Source organism: Crotalus tigris, unplaced genomic scaffold (genome assembly GCF_016545835.1).
Source record: "Crotalus tigris isolate CLP2741 ecotype Arizona unplaced genomic scaffold, ASM1654583v1 scf7180000017666.27876245, whole genome shotgun sequence".
NCBI lineage: Eukaryota > Metazoa > Chordata > Lepidosauria > Squamata > Viperidae > Crotalus > Crotalus tigris.
This window is the reverse complement of record NW_024096551.1, coordinates 6,595,032-6,615,086: the sequence shown is the minus strand read 5'-3', so window position 1 is coordinate 6,615,086 and position 20,055 is coordinate 6,595,032. Positions and strand designations below refer to the sequence as shown.

The window sequence follows — 20,055 nt, the reverse complement described above, 5'->3', positions numbered from 1 at the left end:
TGGAGTTCTAGGAGACCATTTAGGATTAGATTAAACATATTGGCTGTGTTTGAATAACATGGCTAACGTAATTTGATGGTACTTAAGAGAAAACATTTGCGCCTGTGAGCCATTCCAGAAAAATCAGGAAAAACATAGAGCAGTCAGCTGTAGCAAAAGCAACCAAGAGGACCTCAATTTTTGCTTTAAAAAAAGATATTTTTTTTGTTAAAAGGGATCAGTAGAAACCCAAAGGTCGTTGGAGACATTGCAAGATAAAAATTTGGGTAGACTTGCTCCCACTCCTATCTCACTCACCATGGCGTGATGGTGAAAGATCAGAGAGAGGAAGTCTCTAAAGAGCCCATTTTTGTGGGATAGCTCTGACCATTTGTTTCTGTGTTAATAGCCAGAACGGAATTTAACTCTCTGTAGTCCCTTTGTTCAGTGTTTGTATGAATGGAGAGATTAGTTTAACTACAAACCACTAGGATTGTTTGGGATTAAAACTAACATCTAACCTTGGGGCTAACCTTGTTTATAATGTTTGTGTAACATGTTGGCTCCCTTAATCAGGTTGAGTGCATGGTGTAACCAAAAATTGAATATGTGTAAGCTCCTAATGTTCTGAGATGTTTAAACTCAACCATGTATACTAAAAAAGCATTCACTTTTTCTTTCCCGTAAATATTCCAGTATTGATGCTAAGATAGGAAATCATGGTTTGAATTTAGAATACACTTTTTTATTATGGAAAAGAATTGCCCTCTCCCTTTGATCTCTTTATGACACTTTGTCATAAAGTGGCACATAGGCTAAATGATGAATAATTGAGATTAGCCCTTTTTTGCCTTTTTTGCTGGAAAAATCACAAGCTATAAAGATATATTTGTTTCCAGAAAACTGTAAACTTTGGGGTGAATCCATGTTTATCTACTCTTTAACTGACTTTCTAATTTATTTTTCATCATTTTGGTCTTTGATTGTGAACTGAATTTTGAAATCTGTCATGATAGATATGAATGATAGCATCTAATAAAATATACTTATTAGAAAATGGAGACATTATTTTGGTTTTATTTCTCATATTTCTGATGTACTTTTATTTTCAAATTGTTTCAGTTTCACTAATACAGTAAATAAATTTTCAAATGTTGATACATTCTTATATAAAATGGACTAAACAAATGAAACAAATGACATCTATCTGCATTAGATACCTTTATTATGTTAAGTATTTAGAACATTGGTAAGATCATGTAGGGTCTATTCTATTAAACATATGCAGCCTGTCAGGAAAAAAATTAAGAATTAAATTTTGAAACTTTACCTGAGTGAACCACCATTCATTTTTCTCCCACATCTGATTTCATATTTAATTTTGGTTTTTCATCTGGTTTAGGAGAAATGGATGAACCTAGTTTAGCAGTTTTGAAAAGCTATAAATAAAATTCTTGCCTCTTTGTGATCATAAAAAACAAATCAGTTGGTTTTCAGCAGCTAGTAATTCGAAGCAGCCACAGCTTTCCCAAATTGCATTCTCTGAGGAGTCATGGGTCCCAGATTTTGGACACATTCTTTAAGTTAGGGACTTTTTTTTTTTTTTAAAAAAAAAGAACACCTGACTGAATATACTGTTTACAATAAACATTAAGATAATTATACTGAGTAACACAAAGCTGATGAGTCAGGCTGTAATTGTGAATGTAGAATGTAGTTTATTGGTGGTGTTAAGGATCCACAAAAGGCAGGCAATAGTGATGGTGGTGGAGAAGCCAAGAATGAGAATAAGACAACTACAGAAAGAAAGCATGAGTTCAAATGAAAGTCTCAGAAGATAGATTAACCTGCCAATGGAAAGTGAATGTAAAAATGGAAAAAGAATTTTCTATAATAATGAAAAATGATGATGCAGAAATGTATAGAGTTACATTAAGGGCAAGTATGTTTGGTGTAATAAAGTAAAAGAGGCTATGGCCAGGAGAAAAATATATATGTCAAGAATAAGAAAGATAATGACAGTTGCAAAGAATGCAGTCAAAAAGCTCAGGCTAGAGTTAAGACTTATAGAAAAATGGTGAGCAATAGTGATCAAATTTTTTACAAAACCTTTTGGAAGTAGATGAAGGGAATTACACAAGGAGGCTCCAGTGGAGTTAGTAAAATTAAACAATAGAAATGATTCTGAATGAAACCATAGGGAAACATGCTATGAGTATGTTGGAAAAGGATGAGACTGTGGTATAGTTAGACCAGTGGTTCTCAACCTTTTTAATGTTGCGACCCCAACCGGTCGTAAGTTGAGGACTACCCAACCGGTCGTAAGTCAAGGACTTTCCCTGCCCAGGAGCGCAGCGCATGTGTGGTGCCGCCCCCTGCGCCGGCTGAGGCATAGCTGGCAAGTGGCAGAGACAGCGCAGGCCGACTATCGGCTCGGCCACCAGCTGGCCCAGCCCAAGCAAGGTAAGGCACCTGCCGGGTCCCACGCACGCCAGCAACCCTCCCTGCGCCCACCGGCCTCCCATCTCTGGCCCTCTTTTACTTACATTTTTAGTAGTTGCTCAGCCGGGAGAGGTGGAAACTTCCAGACAGCTTGCCTTCGCTGCAGACAACTTGCAGCACCGTTTGCAGAATGGGACTTTTGGCGGGCTCAGCAGGGCAGAGACAGCCTGGACAATTCCTATTGGCTTTTGAAAGCCAATAGAATTAGAGTCTATTCAAGAGAGTCTATTCTATTGGCTTTCAAAAGCCAATAGAATAAAAGGGAGTAGCACAGCTAAGGAAAAGGGGGAAAAAATGGCGGACTGCGCTGTTTGGCGACCCCCGTGAAATGGTCGTTCAACTCCAAATGGGGTCCCGACACACAGGTTGAGAACCGCCGAGTTAGGCTAACTATGGAGGGATATTAAATTCCGACTATGGTTTGCTTACGAAGTGACTGTACAATTTATTTAACATGTCTGATCACTGGAATAATGGGAATTATTGTTCCTTGTACAAAAGGAGGCAAGAAAGGGATTGAGAAATAAAGTTGTGGAGTCATTGTGTTAAGAGATGCCTGGGCAGAGGTTTGGCCAAATTCTGATGAAAGGAAAGAAGCAGCAAAAATGAGCAAAATTTGGGAAATGTAGTCTGGCTTTAAGCTGGGTAGGTGGTACATTGTCCAATTTTTTATTGATCAGCAGGTCAGCTAGCGATCATTGATGTGAGAAGGAAAGTGTATTGTATTTTTTGATTTAGAAAAAGTATGGAATAAAGTGAATAGACTTGGAATGCTCTACATCAGTGGTTTTCAACCTGTGGGTCGGGACCCCATTTGGGGTCGAACGACCATTTCACGGGGGTCGCCAAACAAGGCTGTCTGCCATTTTTCCCCCCTTTTCTTTGGCCACGCCCCTGGCACCTGGTGATGTATAAGTGGTTGGGGGTCACCACAACATGGGGAACTGTATTATGGGGTCGCGGCATTAGAAAGGTTGAGAACCACTGCTCTACATAAATATAATATAGACAGCCAGTTTGGTATAGTGGTAAGGCAATAGACTAGAACAGTGTTTCCCAAACTTGACAATTTTAAGGCATGAGGACTTCAACTCCCAGAATTCCACAGCCAGCAACGCTGGCTGTGGAATTCTGGGAGTTGAAGTCCACATGCCTTAAAATTGTCAAGTTTGGGAAACACTGGACTAGAACATTGGAGACTATGAGTTCTAGTCCTGCCTTATCTTTGGGCTTTGGAATGATCACTTTTTCTCATCCCAAGGCAGAAGGTAATGCCATATGACTTCTGAAAATAATGCCAAGAAAATTGCAGGGGTTTATCCAGAAAGTTGTCAGAAGTCAAACTGACTCAAATATGGAGTTGGAGGTTGGTTGCTGAATGTAGTAAGAATTCTGTATAAAGGAAAGGAAACACATGTGAGAAGAAATTGTTGAGCAAATAATTCAACATTAAGCCCAGAGTAAGAGAAGAAACTGTGATTTTCCCTTGAACATCCCTTGTGATGTCCAAACTAATATTAGAGATGGCATTAAAGGGCTTTTGATTGGGAATGTGATTATTTATTAATTAAAAATGAATAACTTGCAGAAACTATTAGATAAAATTATATGATGCTATGAAAGAATTGATTCAAAAATTAATGTATCAAAGACCAAGGCAGTTTGTTTGATGAGGAAAATGAAAAAAAAAAATAAAAGTGGGGGAAGGCCAAGTAGAGTTTAGACATCTTATTAGAATATTCACTTAAGATGGGTAAACAGATGAAACAATTTTAAGTCATACAAATGCTAAAAGAAAGTTTATGTATAATATCCAATCTGTTGCAAAGAATGAGCCTGCATTAAATGAAATGAAAATTACTGTTTATATTTGTGCTTGCTTTGTATATGAAAGTAAAAGTCAGGAGACTATAAAATTAAACTGAATGAGTTGTTTAAGAAATGTGTAGAAAAAAGGGTTTGGATCAACAATGAATTTGAGCTGAAAAAATGTGGATGAAATACAAAAATGAATGGGCAGTACAAAAAAGTATCTTGGAGTGGCTTGGTCATGCAAACAGAATAAACTAGAATTATATATGATATGAGCGGGAATCATTCTCTTTCTTTTATGAGATCTCCATATTTGCCCAGGCAGCAATGTGTTTCCTCTTCTCTTAGTATGTGTTTTAGTGTACTCTCCTAATCAGGGATACAGGTGTCTGTTTCTAATCATGATCAATCAGAATAGAGCTGGAAGGTACCTTGGAGGTCTTCTAGTCCAGCCCCCTGCTCAAGCAGGAGTCCCTATATCATTTCAGACAAGTGACTGTCCAGTCTCTTCTTAAAAATCTTGAGTGATGAAGCATCCACAAGCTGAAGACAAGCTGTTCCACTGGTTAATTGACCTCGCTGATTTCACTGATGATGGCAGAATGTTAAAATGCACAACATAAGATTGTACTATAAACTCTGCCCTTTTGTATTTGTATTACAACATCACATATGACATCACAAAAGTATAGAAACATATTTTGTCCATTGCTTCCCTCTATAGTCAGAGAGCACATGTTATACTGGAACAAGGCCACACAACTCTGTAGCTAATTAGATATAGTTACCCTTCAGTATTATGGAAGGAAAGTTAAAGCAATTGCAATTCAATGGATTTCATAAATCACTCTGCAAGGAACTGAAAATTAGGAAATTTAATGAGCAACAAAGTTTCAGTCCACTTTTAATCACAAAGCAGAAATTTGAGTTGAATGAAAAAGTTACAGGAAAAAGCTTTGTTTTGCAACATAAGACAAATAAAAGGCATTCTAATCAATCATTTGAACAGAATGCAAATAATTTACTCTGGGAAACTAATCAGCTCGTTGATGATAGTTGCACTGTATAACATGAAACAAACCAACTGCATTATTTAAAAAAAAATCCTGTGCTTTTCTCTCATAAGAGAGCAATCTCCCTTCAATTTATTTGTTGCTTATTATAAGCGGTTAATGCAGGAATAGATAGTTTAGTATCTTGTCCAGCTGAGTAATAAGAATTCTAATTCTTACTATGTCTTGTGATTGAGCAATCCAAAATAACATCAATTTCTTCTTATTGAAATCCAAACAAACTTGGAGGGTTTGAATTGCTCATCCCTGATTTAGTGCTGATTTAACCTCCTCAGTGTAATAGGTGCAAGGAGAAAAAATGAACTGTGCATTTTTAAAATGATATTTCTTTCCTTCTAGGGAATTTGGCCGTTGGAAGGTAAACAACTTAGCTGTTGAAAGAAAGAATTTTCTTGGTTCCCCGTTGCCTCTTGCCCCTGAATTTTTCCGAAATGTAAGGCTGCTAGGACGTAGGCCAACTCTTCAACAGATCACAGAAAACCTTATCAAGAAGTATGGGACCCACTTCCTGCTGTCAGCTACCCTGGGAGGTAAGATCATTTTCATTAAACTAGGTGGGCCTTCAGCTCAGGTATTGAAACTTTACTAGAACCATACAGATGGTCCTCATTATCTTCATCCTCGTTATTCAGTGTTTTGCCAATCTGCAGTTAGGAATATAGGCCAGGCCTCTTTATCTGCAGTAAACTGTTTTGCATAGCCTGGGTTTCAGGTTTGTGCTTCTAACTGATTATTTTCTGAAACTCTGGAATATAACTTCCCAATTCCAAATTCTCTCATTACAAGAGTTATCTGCAATTTTAGGCTGAAAATCTTCTCAAATAAAGAGGGTGGGGTGGTGCATTCATTAAAAAAAAACAGACATCAAAATTCTGATAGGGTTGCTGAAGATGAATTATAGACCAATATCGTTATTAAACATGGATTACAAAATCTTTGCCTCAATAATAGCAGAAAGATTGAAGAGATTTTTGATTGAATTTATACATCCAGACCAAAATTGATTTTTTTTTTACCAAAGAGACAAATAAAGAACAACCTAAGAATGATCTTAGATATTCTGAAATATTACGAAATGCATCCAGGGAAACAAATGGCATTAATCTTTTTAGATGCACAGAAAGCTGTCAACTGGCAATTTATGGTACAACAATTAAACTAAATTTGGTTTTTCTGCAGTTGATTTTTGTTTATCTGTAATATTTTTAACAATAACTTTAGTCTTATCTCTGTTTATTTTCAATCCTGCTACTTCTCCAAATTTTTCAATCTTTGTCAATAATTTAGGGCTTGTCTCCAAGGGATCTTCTAATATAAATAACAAATTGTCCATGAATACTTGTAACTTATATTTGGGGTAAAACTTTATAAATATATTTGGGGTAAAACTTTATAAATATAATTAAAACAATTTATCATAGACAAATGGCTAAAGTAATTGTAAATGAAGATTTTACAGAGAATTTAAATATTAAAAAAGGTACAAGACAAGGGTGTCCACTATCTCCATTATTATTTATTTTAACTCTGGAAGTGTTTGAAATAGAAATGTTAGACAGGACCCAGAAATTAAATGTATGGAGATAAAAGATGAAAAATATAAATTACAAGTATTCATGGACAATTTGTTATTTATATTAGAAGATCCCTTGAAGACAAGCCCTAAATTATTGACAAAGATTGAAAAATTTGGAGAAGTAGCAGGATTGAAAATAAACAGAGATAAGACTAAAGTTATTGTTAAAAATCTTACAGATAAACAAAAATCAACTGCAGAAAAAATAAATCTCCAGATAGTTAAGAAAGTTAAATAGCTGGGGATATACTTAACAGCAAGGTGTATGACATTAAAAGAAGATAACTATCTTAAACTATTAAAACAAATAAAATCGGATTTGAAAAGATGGAAAAAATTACAATTATCAGTCTTGGGAAGAATAGCGACAGTGAAAAATGAATATTTTTCAAAATTACTTTTCTTATTCCAAACAATACCTATAAAATTAGAGAAAAAAAATTTTGATGAGCAAAATGCATTGATTTTGAAATTTATCTGGCAAGGGAAAAAAGCCAGAATAAGACTGAAATTGCTACAAGAAGCAAAACAAAATGGAGGATTTGGGCTACCAGACTGGGTTCTATACTATCAAGCAGCTATATTAACATGGTTAAAAGAGTGGATAACCTTTAAACACAAAAGTCTACTATATCTAGAGGGACACGACCTACAACTTGGATGGCATGCTTTTCTATGGTATGGGAAGAACAAAATCCACAAATACTTTCAGAATCACTATATAAGAAATGCCTTACTTCTGACATGGGAAAAGATAAAAATGAAAATCTACAGTATATGAAAATACCAGTATGGATCTCGACAATGGAAGTGTTTGTGCACCCAAATTTAATCAACTCTGGGAAACTTGTGACATGCAGAGACATTTTGAATACTAATTACAAACTAACCAAGAATTGGAAGAACAGGGCATTGAGCTATCATGGTGGCCACACTTGCAAATGCAAATAAGATACGAAAAAGATGCCAAAACATATGGTTTTTATAAAGATCAAACAGTCTTTGACCAGATACTATTGTCATCAGATGAAAAATTGATTAAAAAAACTCTACAATTTTTGTTAAATCTAAAGATGTAAGATGAACATGTTAAAGAAACAATGATAACTTAGGCAAAAAAAATTGGACACAATGTAGAATTAGAAAAATGGCAAAACTTGTGGGAAAGAAACTATAAAATAACAAGGGCAGCTACTTATAATGAAAATCTATATAAAATGTTTTATAGATGGCATTTACCACCTGCAAGATTAGCAAAAATGTTTAAAAATATGTCCAGTAATTGTTGGAAATGTAGGCAAAAGCCAGGTGGACATGCCCTAATTACAGAGAATTATGTCAAAAAATGTATATATTTAATATTACATGTATTAACAGCAGCAAGAATTACATTTGCACAGTATTGGAAAAACGAAGAAACACCATCAGAAGAAGATATGATTAGGAAAATTTTGGATTGTGCAGAAATAGATAGGCTTACATTGAAAATGAAAGAGAAAGAAGATACAGAATATTTTCGAACATGGGATAACATTTATAAATGGCTAGAAAAGCAGAATAGAGAGTAGAAATGGAAGTTGTATTACTATCAGTGTTAAATATGTGAACCCAAACAACATGTTGTTTATTAAGCACTAAAAATTTGTAACTATAAAAACTTAATAAAATATTTATTAAAAAATTCTGATAGGGGATTATATGTCTTAGGATTTTGGTAAGTAATTTCTGTATTTTTCATTTTAAATAAAAGTCAAGATTATGAGGATGATGCTTTAGTGCAGAAGAGAAATTGTTGGTAGGATTGGAAATTGCAAACCAGAGCAAATTCAAGAGATACATTAAATGTGTTTACAAAACTTCTGCTACATGCACACTTACATGAGAGTAAAACAGTATAGGCTTTAAATCCTATTTTTTTTATTTAGCAGATTCTACAACAAATGTCTTAAAACAGGGGTTCCCAACCCCCGGTCCAGGGATTGGCATCGGGCCGTAGCATGCCTGAAACCGGGCCGCACAAACAAGCAAAGCCCCATCCGCAGGATGCAGGCAGTACATGAAACCACGTCCCTTGAACCTCTCTCGACAAAACCGGTCCCTGATGCCCAAAAGGTTGGGGACCTCTGTCTTAGAAGGAAGAGGTGGGGGAGGGGAGAGAAGAAAGACTTATGTGACTTGAGACAGTCCTTTATTGTCATTGCACATCAGGTCTCAAAGAGAACATTTCTTCCTCTGCTGAAAGCCAGATATATGCTCTTTTCCACACTGATTATTTTGATGTATTCTAATTTGGTTTCTGTGCCTGGGTTTGGCATAAAGTGATTGATGATTGTTGTTTCAAGAGGAAGGTGAGGCAATATTACCTGATAACTTCCTTGGAGGTTTTTCTTTTCCTTTTTTTTTTCTCCCTGATTATGGGGTACAAGATTTGCTTTAGAGATGCTGTGTTCCATTATTTTCCCATTTCTCTTTTTCCATTTTATAAGGTTGTACTGGAAAGATTATCATAATGCTCTGATGAGCTGCAGGATCTATTTCTCTTTTTGACTTATATGACATTGCTGAGTGAGGTCATTTAAGGATGTGATAAATGATTTATCACTTTGCTTCTCACGTTCAGCATCACTATATGTTCTTGTGAAGTTCAGTGGAACCATAAAAATATTGTACCAGCACCTGAAATAATTACAGTTGGATAAGAGCTAGTAAAATGAATTCACTTCAGACAAAGCAGAGATATTATTGGGGAGTTAACATAAATCTGAAATTTCTCAGGTACATAAATTATTTTTCAAATCTGCAAACTAGAAATGCAACTCAAGAACACAGGATACCATCTATTTTGGTGGAATGGATACCATTTACTTTTCAGTAATCAAGGATTGATAGACCTTTGAGAAACTTTGGTGGAATTATGCAGCAGGAAAGATCATTGCTATTCAGAACTATTCATGCAAGCAGCTATCCCTCCTCAAAATGACAATGGAGACAAAAACATGTTATCCTTTAGTGAGTGATTATATTAAAGATAATTACTGAGATTGAATAGCCTTCTACTGGCCATCTTGGCAAACAACCTTGAATTGTAAAAAAAAAAAAAAAACCACTCATCTTCAATTAGTTTTCTGCAAGCAAGTTTCAGTTGTATGTGGAGAAAATGACAGTCCTTTCCTCCTGTTTGGAAGGAACATGCATTTCACTGCAGTATTGATTTTATACAAGTCCTTTCTACATGTAGCTTCTTTTTGTCATTTAAGATAACCACATTTTAAGCTTCATCCATTTCTTTTGTAGAAAAGTACCAAATGGATGAAAAATGAAAGGACGCCACCTATATTTATATGCTTTACAGTGGTGTGCCCAGCAGGCCATGATTTGACAATTCAATTGTACAAAATTTATAAAATGCTGATAAAAATATGATACTTTTTTACAATTTCAGGCTAAGAATAAGTTGTGCCAGAAATTGCCCATTTTGAAGTGTTATACAACCAGTCTCTGACTGAAATGTGGTACCCATGAAGTTTGTAATAAAAGTGTTTTGTTCAAGTTGGACTGAAAACTAATGGAGGCATTCTTTGGGAGAATTATACCACCATGTCTTCTGCATGATTCAAAATTGCTATTGCTCAAGTCATTCTTTATTTCCTCGTGAAACATGGAAAGGCAGATTTTGCATTTCTTAAGGAAATGTTTTAATGCAAGAAACATGCTAATGAAATGTGCTGTCCTGTGTTCTCCTGTTCCTATTCTTGCCTCCTCTTGTCATTGATGTCTCCCAAAGGCCTTTTTTATTTATTTTTCTATCTTGGACTTTCCCACCAAAACAAAGTTATTCCAAAGCACTGGAATATTCTGAGGACTATCTTGAAGAATGACTGAATCTCTGAGAGTGGACAAAGGTATGATGAATTGGAGACGTCTTGTTATCAGTTTATAAGAAATGGATTTTTAAAAAGAGTGGGATTTTATTTTATTTTTTAATTAAAAATTAAGTCTACATAAGAAAGAAAAAGTGTTTCAAGGCTACTGTGCCCTAGCCATTACGACCTTGGGCCTAAAATGAAAAGTCTTTCATGTTACAAAATGCAATGTTTCAATAAATTGTTTTTTACCAACTCCTCAGGATGTTTAAACTTCTATTATGATCAGATGATCCTCTCAGAAGGTCAACTTGTCATGTGAACATTGAAAGAAAAATATTCACCTAATTCAATTCCAGTGCTCCTTTACTTTGTGGGTGATGTCTGATATGCCTTTAATATTTGCAGATACTTACGTTTAATAAATATTAATCAAGATGTGTATTTCTTAATGGAGGCTATATCAAAAAGGAGAATTTGGAAGCTGGTGTCTTGCAGACATCAAATGTGAGAGGAAATATTACATTCAAAAAGGCTTAAGAATACAGAGTTGATATGTGGCTATCAGATAGGCAAATAATCCCAATTTATGTAGTCATCTGTGTATAAAATATAGAAAATAAAAAATCATTACACAATTTCTATACTGTCCCAGTCTCTCAACTATGGACTATGAGATAGTTTAGTTCTTAGAAATGCATGTTTATATATGCATTATATATATCTTATAATCTTTTGCCTATTGACTTGATAGTAACTCCTATATAATTCAGTGGATCTTCTGGACTAAATTTTAAAATGAAGTGACCAATTTGGTATCATTAGGTATGCATGTCTTTAATTTGACATGCTTTCAAACATTACTATAGCTGTGTTTGCTACCTCAAGATGAAATTATGCCAAAATTATTCACAAAAATATTTGTGTAGGAAATAACAAGGCTGAGCGTGAAGAAGGGGTCAAATGCATCATCAATCGTGAGTTTCTTTGCACCCACAAGAGATCTTGTCCAGTGCACCTTGAATACTGTTGACTCTTATTTACCGCCAATTTGCTTTGACTGTTAGTAGTTTGGATTCTTGTAGAGAGCATGAGCTTGCAATTAACCTACATATTCATTTGAACTGTCTGGACTCCTGAATCAAGATTATGGTGGGCGGCCTACTTTCTGTTCCATTTATTTAATTACATGATTCAGATTTCTTCAGAAACAGTAAGGTGGTATCAGAACTTAATCTTGGGATTAGGGCTTCAAATATTCTCTGTATTCTCAAATAAATGTTTATATAGATGTCAAATATTCTTGATATATTTTATTGACATTTGGTCTCTAGGAACAGCAATATTTGATATCCAGTATGCAGCTATACATAACAGTTCACTGGAATGTGGAACACTTGAAAGTCAACATTAAAATAGTGAAAAAAAATTGTCATAATAGGTATCCACATCAATAAGAAATGAGACACCTGAGTGGGAGTTAATTACAGTAAAGAGCTGTGTCTTTTGTATGAATCAGGTATTGAATCGAATCATTTCTCTGAGGGTTTATTATAGATGAGACTGACCTGCCTCAAATGCAGACACTGTATCCCTTGTGCTCTGCTTTTTAAAGATTTGATTTAAAAAAAAATGGTTTCCCCAAATATAGGTACCACTTTCCTCCAGTGGTACCTATATTTTCAACACCTTGTCAGTAAGAAAGGAGAATGCCACTGCTGCATTTTGTGTTCTTTAGTAGTGCTGCCAAACATTTATATTCACAGGCAAGAAAGCCAGCTTGGCAAACGGATATACTCTAATTTGATTTGCCTCTGCCATTTCTGTGTCCCTTGAACAACCAAAGGACCTCTAAAATGTTCCCAGGATCTCTGTATATATGGGCACCGAAGACGGTTGCCCATGGAAACTTAAGAAAAGATTTTGTTGTTTTTTGTTTCTAAAGCTACTTTGAGGAAATACAGCCAATGGCATTTATTTGACTATGGTGATTTTTCATGACTAAGATTTTTGTTAAATGTTGTTTCAACTGAAATGCAATATTTTTAAGTACACAAGCCAATAAACTTTTGTACTGAAAGTAAAACAAAGAGTTAGGCCTTTAAACTATAGATCGTATCTGGCAAACATTCCACCTGTCCTAGGAACAGTTTAATTTTCAATAAAATGGACATGTTGTAGTATATAGTACATATTAACATTCTATCTATCTATCTATCCATCTGTCTGTCTATTTATATATCCAATTCATTGTATGCTATCATATTCATGAAGGTTAGTCTAGTTTATAATTATGAATAACAATTTATAAAACTGGAGAGTTGGCTTTCTAAAGTTAGATCATGTCAATATCTCACATATTATTCATTTGTTCTCTACTGTTATTTATTTATTTTATTTATAAAATGTATTGGCCACCCTACTTACTCCGTGGTAACTTTGGGCATCTTACAATCATAAGTTATTGTTAGTTCTATGCCTTTGCAAATTATTTTTAAGTAAGACAAGTTTTAATTTGTTTTCATATACAATACAACATACACCTTTTGACCCAGCCAGTCTTAATAGCAAATTACCCATTTCTAATAAATGCTACAAAAAACATCATCATAAGTGCAGTTCTGGATTGGGGAGTCTGCCCTGGCAAATTATAACAATTGGGTATAAAATAAATCTATGACTCTCCCCCCCTTTTAATGTATAGTTTAGCCAAATGAATTCTAATACCTATTAAAGGTTTCTATTCATAATTCTCTTGTTTTATATAAGATTAAAGATGTCTGATATACAAAAGAATTGCAAATCATAGTTCATAGTATTTCCTAATGGACTTGATTATTTCAGTAAAATTCAGCTGAATATTTGCAATGGAATAAAATAGAAATACACAACTGTAGTATAATAAATGTTGAATTAGAGGGAGAAATATTTTTGTATTGTGCAGAACAGCACCCGAAGTGTGCTAAAATCTTGAAGATGGCAGATGTGATATTACTACCCAAGCCATGACCTTTTTGTACAGGTCTATGATGTTAATACATGTACAAAAGAGGCAGGATATGTATTGCAACATTACATCCAGCATTGTGCAGATTTTGACTTTCCAAAACACACTTTTGTTAGGTAACTCATGCTTTCATAAATGTGGCCAATATATTTTGCCTAGCTGCTTCCCCAAAATGGATAATTACCTTTTGTGCAATTTATGTTCCTTGCATCACTAATAACTTTACAGAATGAGAAGACAGGCTTCAGAAATATGTCTACATTAAAGCAAAAGAAAAACAAAAACAGAAAACAATTCCAAATGTTTCAATCACCAGAACATCTATTATTCTGCACAATATAAATATAGGCTCCCAAATCATATTTATGAATATTTAGCTAAAGCTGTCAGCTTATTTTACTAATGCCTTCAATACAGGGCCTTATAATTTGCATCTTTATTGAACTAATTCCTATAGCCAATCCGAAGATCTTTATGAATTTAATTCAGTATTGCAACTTGCTGTTTCCTAATTCTTCTTCAGCTCTTTCTGAAATGATGCAGCATGACAATTCATTTCTGTTAATTCTTTAAATTAATTAATTCTTTAAAATAAAAATGAATAGAGGAACTCTCCTACTCTCTGAGTATTTTGGACAAGTTGCAGGAATAAAAATGTGCAGGTTGAATTTCAATTGAAAACATAAATATTAAATTGTGATGGATGGATGGATGGATGGATGGATGGATGGATAGACGGATAGACAGATATAGACAGATAGATGTATGATATGTATGTGTATATGTGTATGATCTGTATATATGTATGAAATTATTGAATATGGGCAAAGGCAAGTTACTTGAAAAGAAGTACCATGAGACTTACTTCTGAATAAATCTATATAGGCTCATTATTTCAGTTCCTATCCAGATCAAGAAAATCAGGTTAAAAAAAAAGCATAACAAAACCACAGTTCTAGTTTCTGTCTGCTCTCATCATAACTTTATGACATAACGTGTCATTTTGTTATGCTTTTTTCTTCTTTCAGTGTAGGAATTAGCCAGTCATGCAGGCTCAGGTATGGGGCTGACAGATAGGATAACATCAAAGCACATGTTATTTATACATTGAAAAGAAGTCTGTCTTAAATCTTCAACATCTCTCCAGAGTTGCGAAAGCAAATACTGTCTTAAGAATCCACAATGTTTTAGTTCCACTAGGTAGACCAGACCAGAAAATCAGCCCCATAGGAAGATTAGAACAATGCTTTATTGAGATATAATAATAGAATCTTGCATATTTCTGTCATGGTCATTTCCCTTACTCACTGCAAATTGCCAACATAAATATTATATCTGTGAAGAATTAATCCTAACTGAAGGGTAGCTTGCACAATCCAAAGGTAATGAGAAGGTTGGTCTGCCATATGAATGGCAATCTTTCTAGTTATGAATTTGTGTCCACAAGAATATCATTATTAGAGTATGGTCATCATTCTGGATAGTCGTGACCCAATTATTGAATTACATGGCAATTTCTTTTTCCTGTGAGTGAGACTTATAAAAACTACACACACACACACACACACACACACACACACACACACACACATATACTTCAGTTTTGCTTAGGGCTAGTGAAGCAAAATTCTCTAGAATTGTTATTAATACTGTTTTAAGAACAATTAAATAAATATAAATAAGTAAGGCTGTAGAATAATTTATCCAGTCCTTTTGCTGTTCTCTGTTAATTTTCCTTCCTTCCTTCCTTCCTTCCTTCCTTCCTTCCTTCCTTCCTTCCTTCCTTCCTTCCTTCCTTCCTTCCTTCCTCCCTCCCTCCCTCCCTCCCTCCCTGTGAATAGTTCTTTAAATTACAAATATATATTTTACATTCAAATCTTAATTTGCAGTAATTATTTCACAGTTTTACATTAGATTCTACATTAATTTCTCTGTTGATTTTAATATGTAATTCTTGAAGATCTATTATTCAATTTTTACTTTGTTTCTTTCTACACAGCATAGATGAAGAGTATAAAATAAAGCTATTAATATTTAAAGGTAGTTAGATTTGAGCAATAGCTTATTTTAGCTTGTTATTGATTCTGTTAGGCTTTAAATAAGAGTAATTTCCAACATTATTTCCAGAATCTGACTAACTGAAGGTATTATGAACAGAATCTGCAACCAATGGATATGAATATGTCAACATGTTCACTTCATATCTGCATTAGCTTGTGGTGCAAAGCAAACAATATCCCAAAAAATGATCCTTATGTATATGAACACATGCTTTTGGTGTGCATTGTTATCACATATACTCATTTTTTGTATTGTCATTCTATAATAAAAAACAATTGATATATTACTTTAATTAATATAAACATTTTGTGTATACCTTCTTTAGTATGCCTTTATTTTTATTGGTGAATAGCAATGTTAAAGTGTGAAAAGTAGTAAACATTATAGAAAAATGTGAATTTCAAAGGACAATTTTCTTTTGGTTTTGTTCAAAATGCAAACTAAACAAAATTGTCCTCTTAGTACCTAGATATTTTTGGTGCCAAAGCTCCTACTTCTAGCCAGTTCCTTGCAAATGAGATGCTAGGATTAATGCTAGTTATGCTATTAAAAAAACAAAGACAAAATGAGTGCTGTAAACTTCTTTGACTTTTTTTGTGGTATTGTTTGCACAGGAGAAGAGTCTCTCACAATTTTTGTGGACAAGCGGAAGCTGAGTAAGAGATCAGAAACAAGTGATCCCAGCATTAACAGTACCACAGTGAATCTGGAAACACTACACCAATTGGCGGCCTCTTACTTTATTGACAGGGACAGCACGCTGAGAAGACTTCACCATATTCAGATTGCTTCTACTGCCATAAAGGTATGAAAACATTCTACAACAATTCAGTGCAAAAATTCATTATATATATATTCATGTGTATTCATGTGCAGGTATTGGTAATTTATAGCTGTGAAACAGAAACCATTTCTAACAGACAGGATGGCTACATAATAAAGTGTAACAGATTTAACACAATGTGATATAGCCATGAAGACATTACAATGATTGCCTGAATATCAAAAAAAATGTTTGGCTAGATGACCAATCGCAAATCCATCCTGATTCCAGCTATAATTCACAGGCATAGTTGCAGCCAAATTGTGCAAGAATGATGCATACTGTATATTGTTCTCTTTTATTTGTCATCTTTGGCTCTATTTCAACTTTCAATTCTTTTGCAGAATGATGTTGCCAAAGCTCATCATTAAATGTATTTTATTGATTCATAATGTTTTATTGACGTTCAAGGCAAAATGTTTTGTTTCCAGATTTCTCCTTTGGTTCAAAATTATGTGTAGAAAGGGGCGTTGTCTTACCTGAACGCCTTTTCTCAGCATGATGATGGAGAATCCACGGATGGGTTGTCTTAATCTATCTGCTCCAATTAGACTAAGTCTGAAATTGGCAACGCCCCGTCTGTGCCAAGTGCACCCCAGTTTTAGGGTAAGGCGATACCCAGACTTTAGTCCGACGCGTCTGAACAAATGGGAACCAGGCCTACTGACCTAATGGGAGGGAGTGGATTCTCCATCATCATGCTGAGAAAAGGCATTCAGGTAAGATAACGTCCCTTTCTCCAGCATGATTGGATGGAGAACCCACGGATGGGACATACCAAAGCCCTGTGTCCCTAGGGTGGGGAATTAGATTGGGCCTGGGTCCCATCCAAAGTTAATGCGTGTTCTAGAACCTTGTGGCCAAATGAAGCTGTAGAAGATGCATATATATCCATCTTGTAGTGACGGACAAAGGAGGAGGGCTATGCCCATGTTGCTGCCCTACAAACTTCCTCTATGGATGCCTGGGTAGACCAGGCTGCTGTAGTGGCTGCGCCCCGGGTGGAATGGGCCGTGATATGCCTGGGAGCTTGTAGTGACTGAGTCTGGTATGCCAGAGAAATACAAGCTCTAATCCACCTGCCTATAGTGGGTGAGGAAACCTTTTGTCCTAATGACGAAGGGTGAAATGACACAAACAGAGCCTCAGTCTTGCGGAAGGATGAGGTTCTCTGTATATAGCAATATAAGGCCCTGTGCACATCCAATCTGTTCCACTGAACCTCTATGTCATTAGATGGGTTCGGGCAGAAGTCTGGCAAAACTATGTCCTGGGATCTATGATACAAGGAGTTGACCTTGGGTACGAAGGAGGGATCTAACCTGAGGGTAACCCTGTCCCTATGGAAAATACACAGGTCCTTCCTCACTGACAGGGCAGCCAGTTCAGAGATCCTTCTGGCTGAAGTTACAGCAACCAGAAATGCTACCTTCATTGATAAATGTTTGAGCAAACCAGTGTCAATAGGCTCAAAGGGTGGTGATACAAGAGCCTGTAGAACCTGATGAAGGTCCCAGGAGGGGTATCTATGTACAGTTGGTGGTCTGGCATTGTTAGCTCCTTTTAGGAAGGAGCGTATCATAGAGTGCTGTGTTAAGGACTCATTGCCACAGGAAATAACCATGGCGAGTGCTGTTACCTGCCTACAGATGGTGCTTGTGGAAAGCCCTTTGTCCAGACCATCCATCAGGAACTCCAAGATGATTGGCACTGAAGCCTGCAAAGGGTCAATTTTGTGAGCTAAACACCAATTACAGAAGCTTTTCCACGTGGCATCGTATATTCTATTCGTCGAGGGTCGCCTGGATTGCTGGATCATGGCTATGACCCTTGATGAATATGAGTCTAGGCCTAAGGCCTGCCTCTCAAGTGCCAGACAGTTAACTGGAGCCCTTGAGGATCCGGATGACGTAGCTCCCCCTGAATGAGGGAGATCTGAGTGGCTGGAATCCTCCATGGAGGGGATGAGGAGAGCTCCATCAGGTCGGCGAACCAAAATCGTCTCGGCCAATGTGGGGCGATCAGGAGGACTTCTGCTTGTTCGCGAAGAATCTTCCTGATCGTGGCAGGTAGAAGGGGTAGGGGAGGAAAGGCATAGAGCAGTTCCCTGGGCCAGGGACTGCGGAGTGCATCTGTTCCTACCGCTGATGGAGACGGGTACCTGGAAAGGAATCTGGGAAGCTGTGAGTTGGCTGGGGAGGCAAAAAGGTCTAAGGTTGGGGAACCAAACCTGTCCACGATATCTCTGAAGATCTTCGGATCCAGCTGCCATTCGGAATGGTCCACGGTGGCTCTGCTCAGTGAGTCCGCATGCTGGTTGGCCACTCTGGATATGTGCTCCGGCCTGATGGAGGCAAGATTCAGCTCCGCCCAAGACCCCAGCAATCTGGCCTTCTGCATGAGAGGCTTGGACCTTGTTCCCCCCTGTCTGTTGACATGGGCCCTGGCTGTGATGTTGGCGGTTAAGACCAGGATGTGCTGGCTCTATACTAAGCTGCTGAATCTCTTTAGGGCCATGTGTATGGCTCTTAGTTCCAGCCAGTTTATATTGTTCTGTAGATCCTGTCTGGACCACTGACCCTGGGCCCAGTGTGTGTGGAGGTGTGCCCCCCACCCAAATAGGCTTGTGTCTGTGGTGATGGTGATCCTGTCTGGTTCTTTGAATTCTGCTCCCCATGACAGTGCCAGAGAGTCCCACCATCGAAGGGATTTCAACACCGACCGTGGAACTCGGACCTTCTGGTGGGATGTGCTGGTATGAAGTCTCTGAAATGGAAGGAGAAGCCACTGTAATTCTCTGGCATGGAGACGTGCCCATGGCACAATTTGCACGCAGGACACCATCTTCCCTAGTAGCTGTGAAAGGGAGGCCAATGTGACTACTCTGTCCCTTTGGATCCGACGTACAAGAGTTTGAATAGAGTTCCGTCGGTCCTGAGATAGGTAGACCGTACAGTTGTCTGTGTCTATAACTGCGCCCAAATGGAGGAGCCGAGTTGTTGGTACGGTATGACTTTTCTGGAAATTAACAGAAAAACCGTGCTCCTGAAAAACCTTGATGGCTAGGGCGAGGTCTGCTTGAGCATTTTGTAATGATGATGACTGAATTAGAATGTCATCTAAATAGCATTGAAGTCTGATGGGAATTTGTCTAAGGTGGGCTGCGATCACTGCCAGTACCTTTGTAAATACTCTCGGTGCAGATGAGAGGCCAAATGGAAGGGCTCTGTACTGGTAGTGGCGTCGGGCATAACTGAATCTGAGGAATTTGCGGTGTCCAGGAAAAATTGGGATGTGCAAATATGCCTCAGTCAGGTCTATCGAGGTAAGAAAGTCACCTTGCCTGATGCTAGCCAGGA

At 36.7% G+C, this 20,055-nt stretch overlaps 1 protein-coding gene across 1 annotated transcript in view; it reads left to right on the top strand.

The window, feature by feature from the left end:
* BRINP3 (BMP/retinoic acid inducible neural specific 3) overlaps positions 1 to 20,055 on the top strand; it is a 177,355-nt gene that overhangs the window by 26,287 nt on the left and 131,013 nt on the right. Inside the window, exons 3-4 of the mRNA XM_039336065.1 lie at positions 5,698 to 5,896; positions 16,488 to 16,678. Coding sequence (XP_039191999.1) covers positions 5,698 to 5,896; positions 16,488 to 16,678 — 390 coding nt within the window. The remainder of the gene's footprint in view (positions 1 to 5,697; positions 5,897 to 16,487; positions 16,679 to 20,055) is intronic.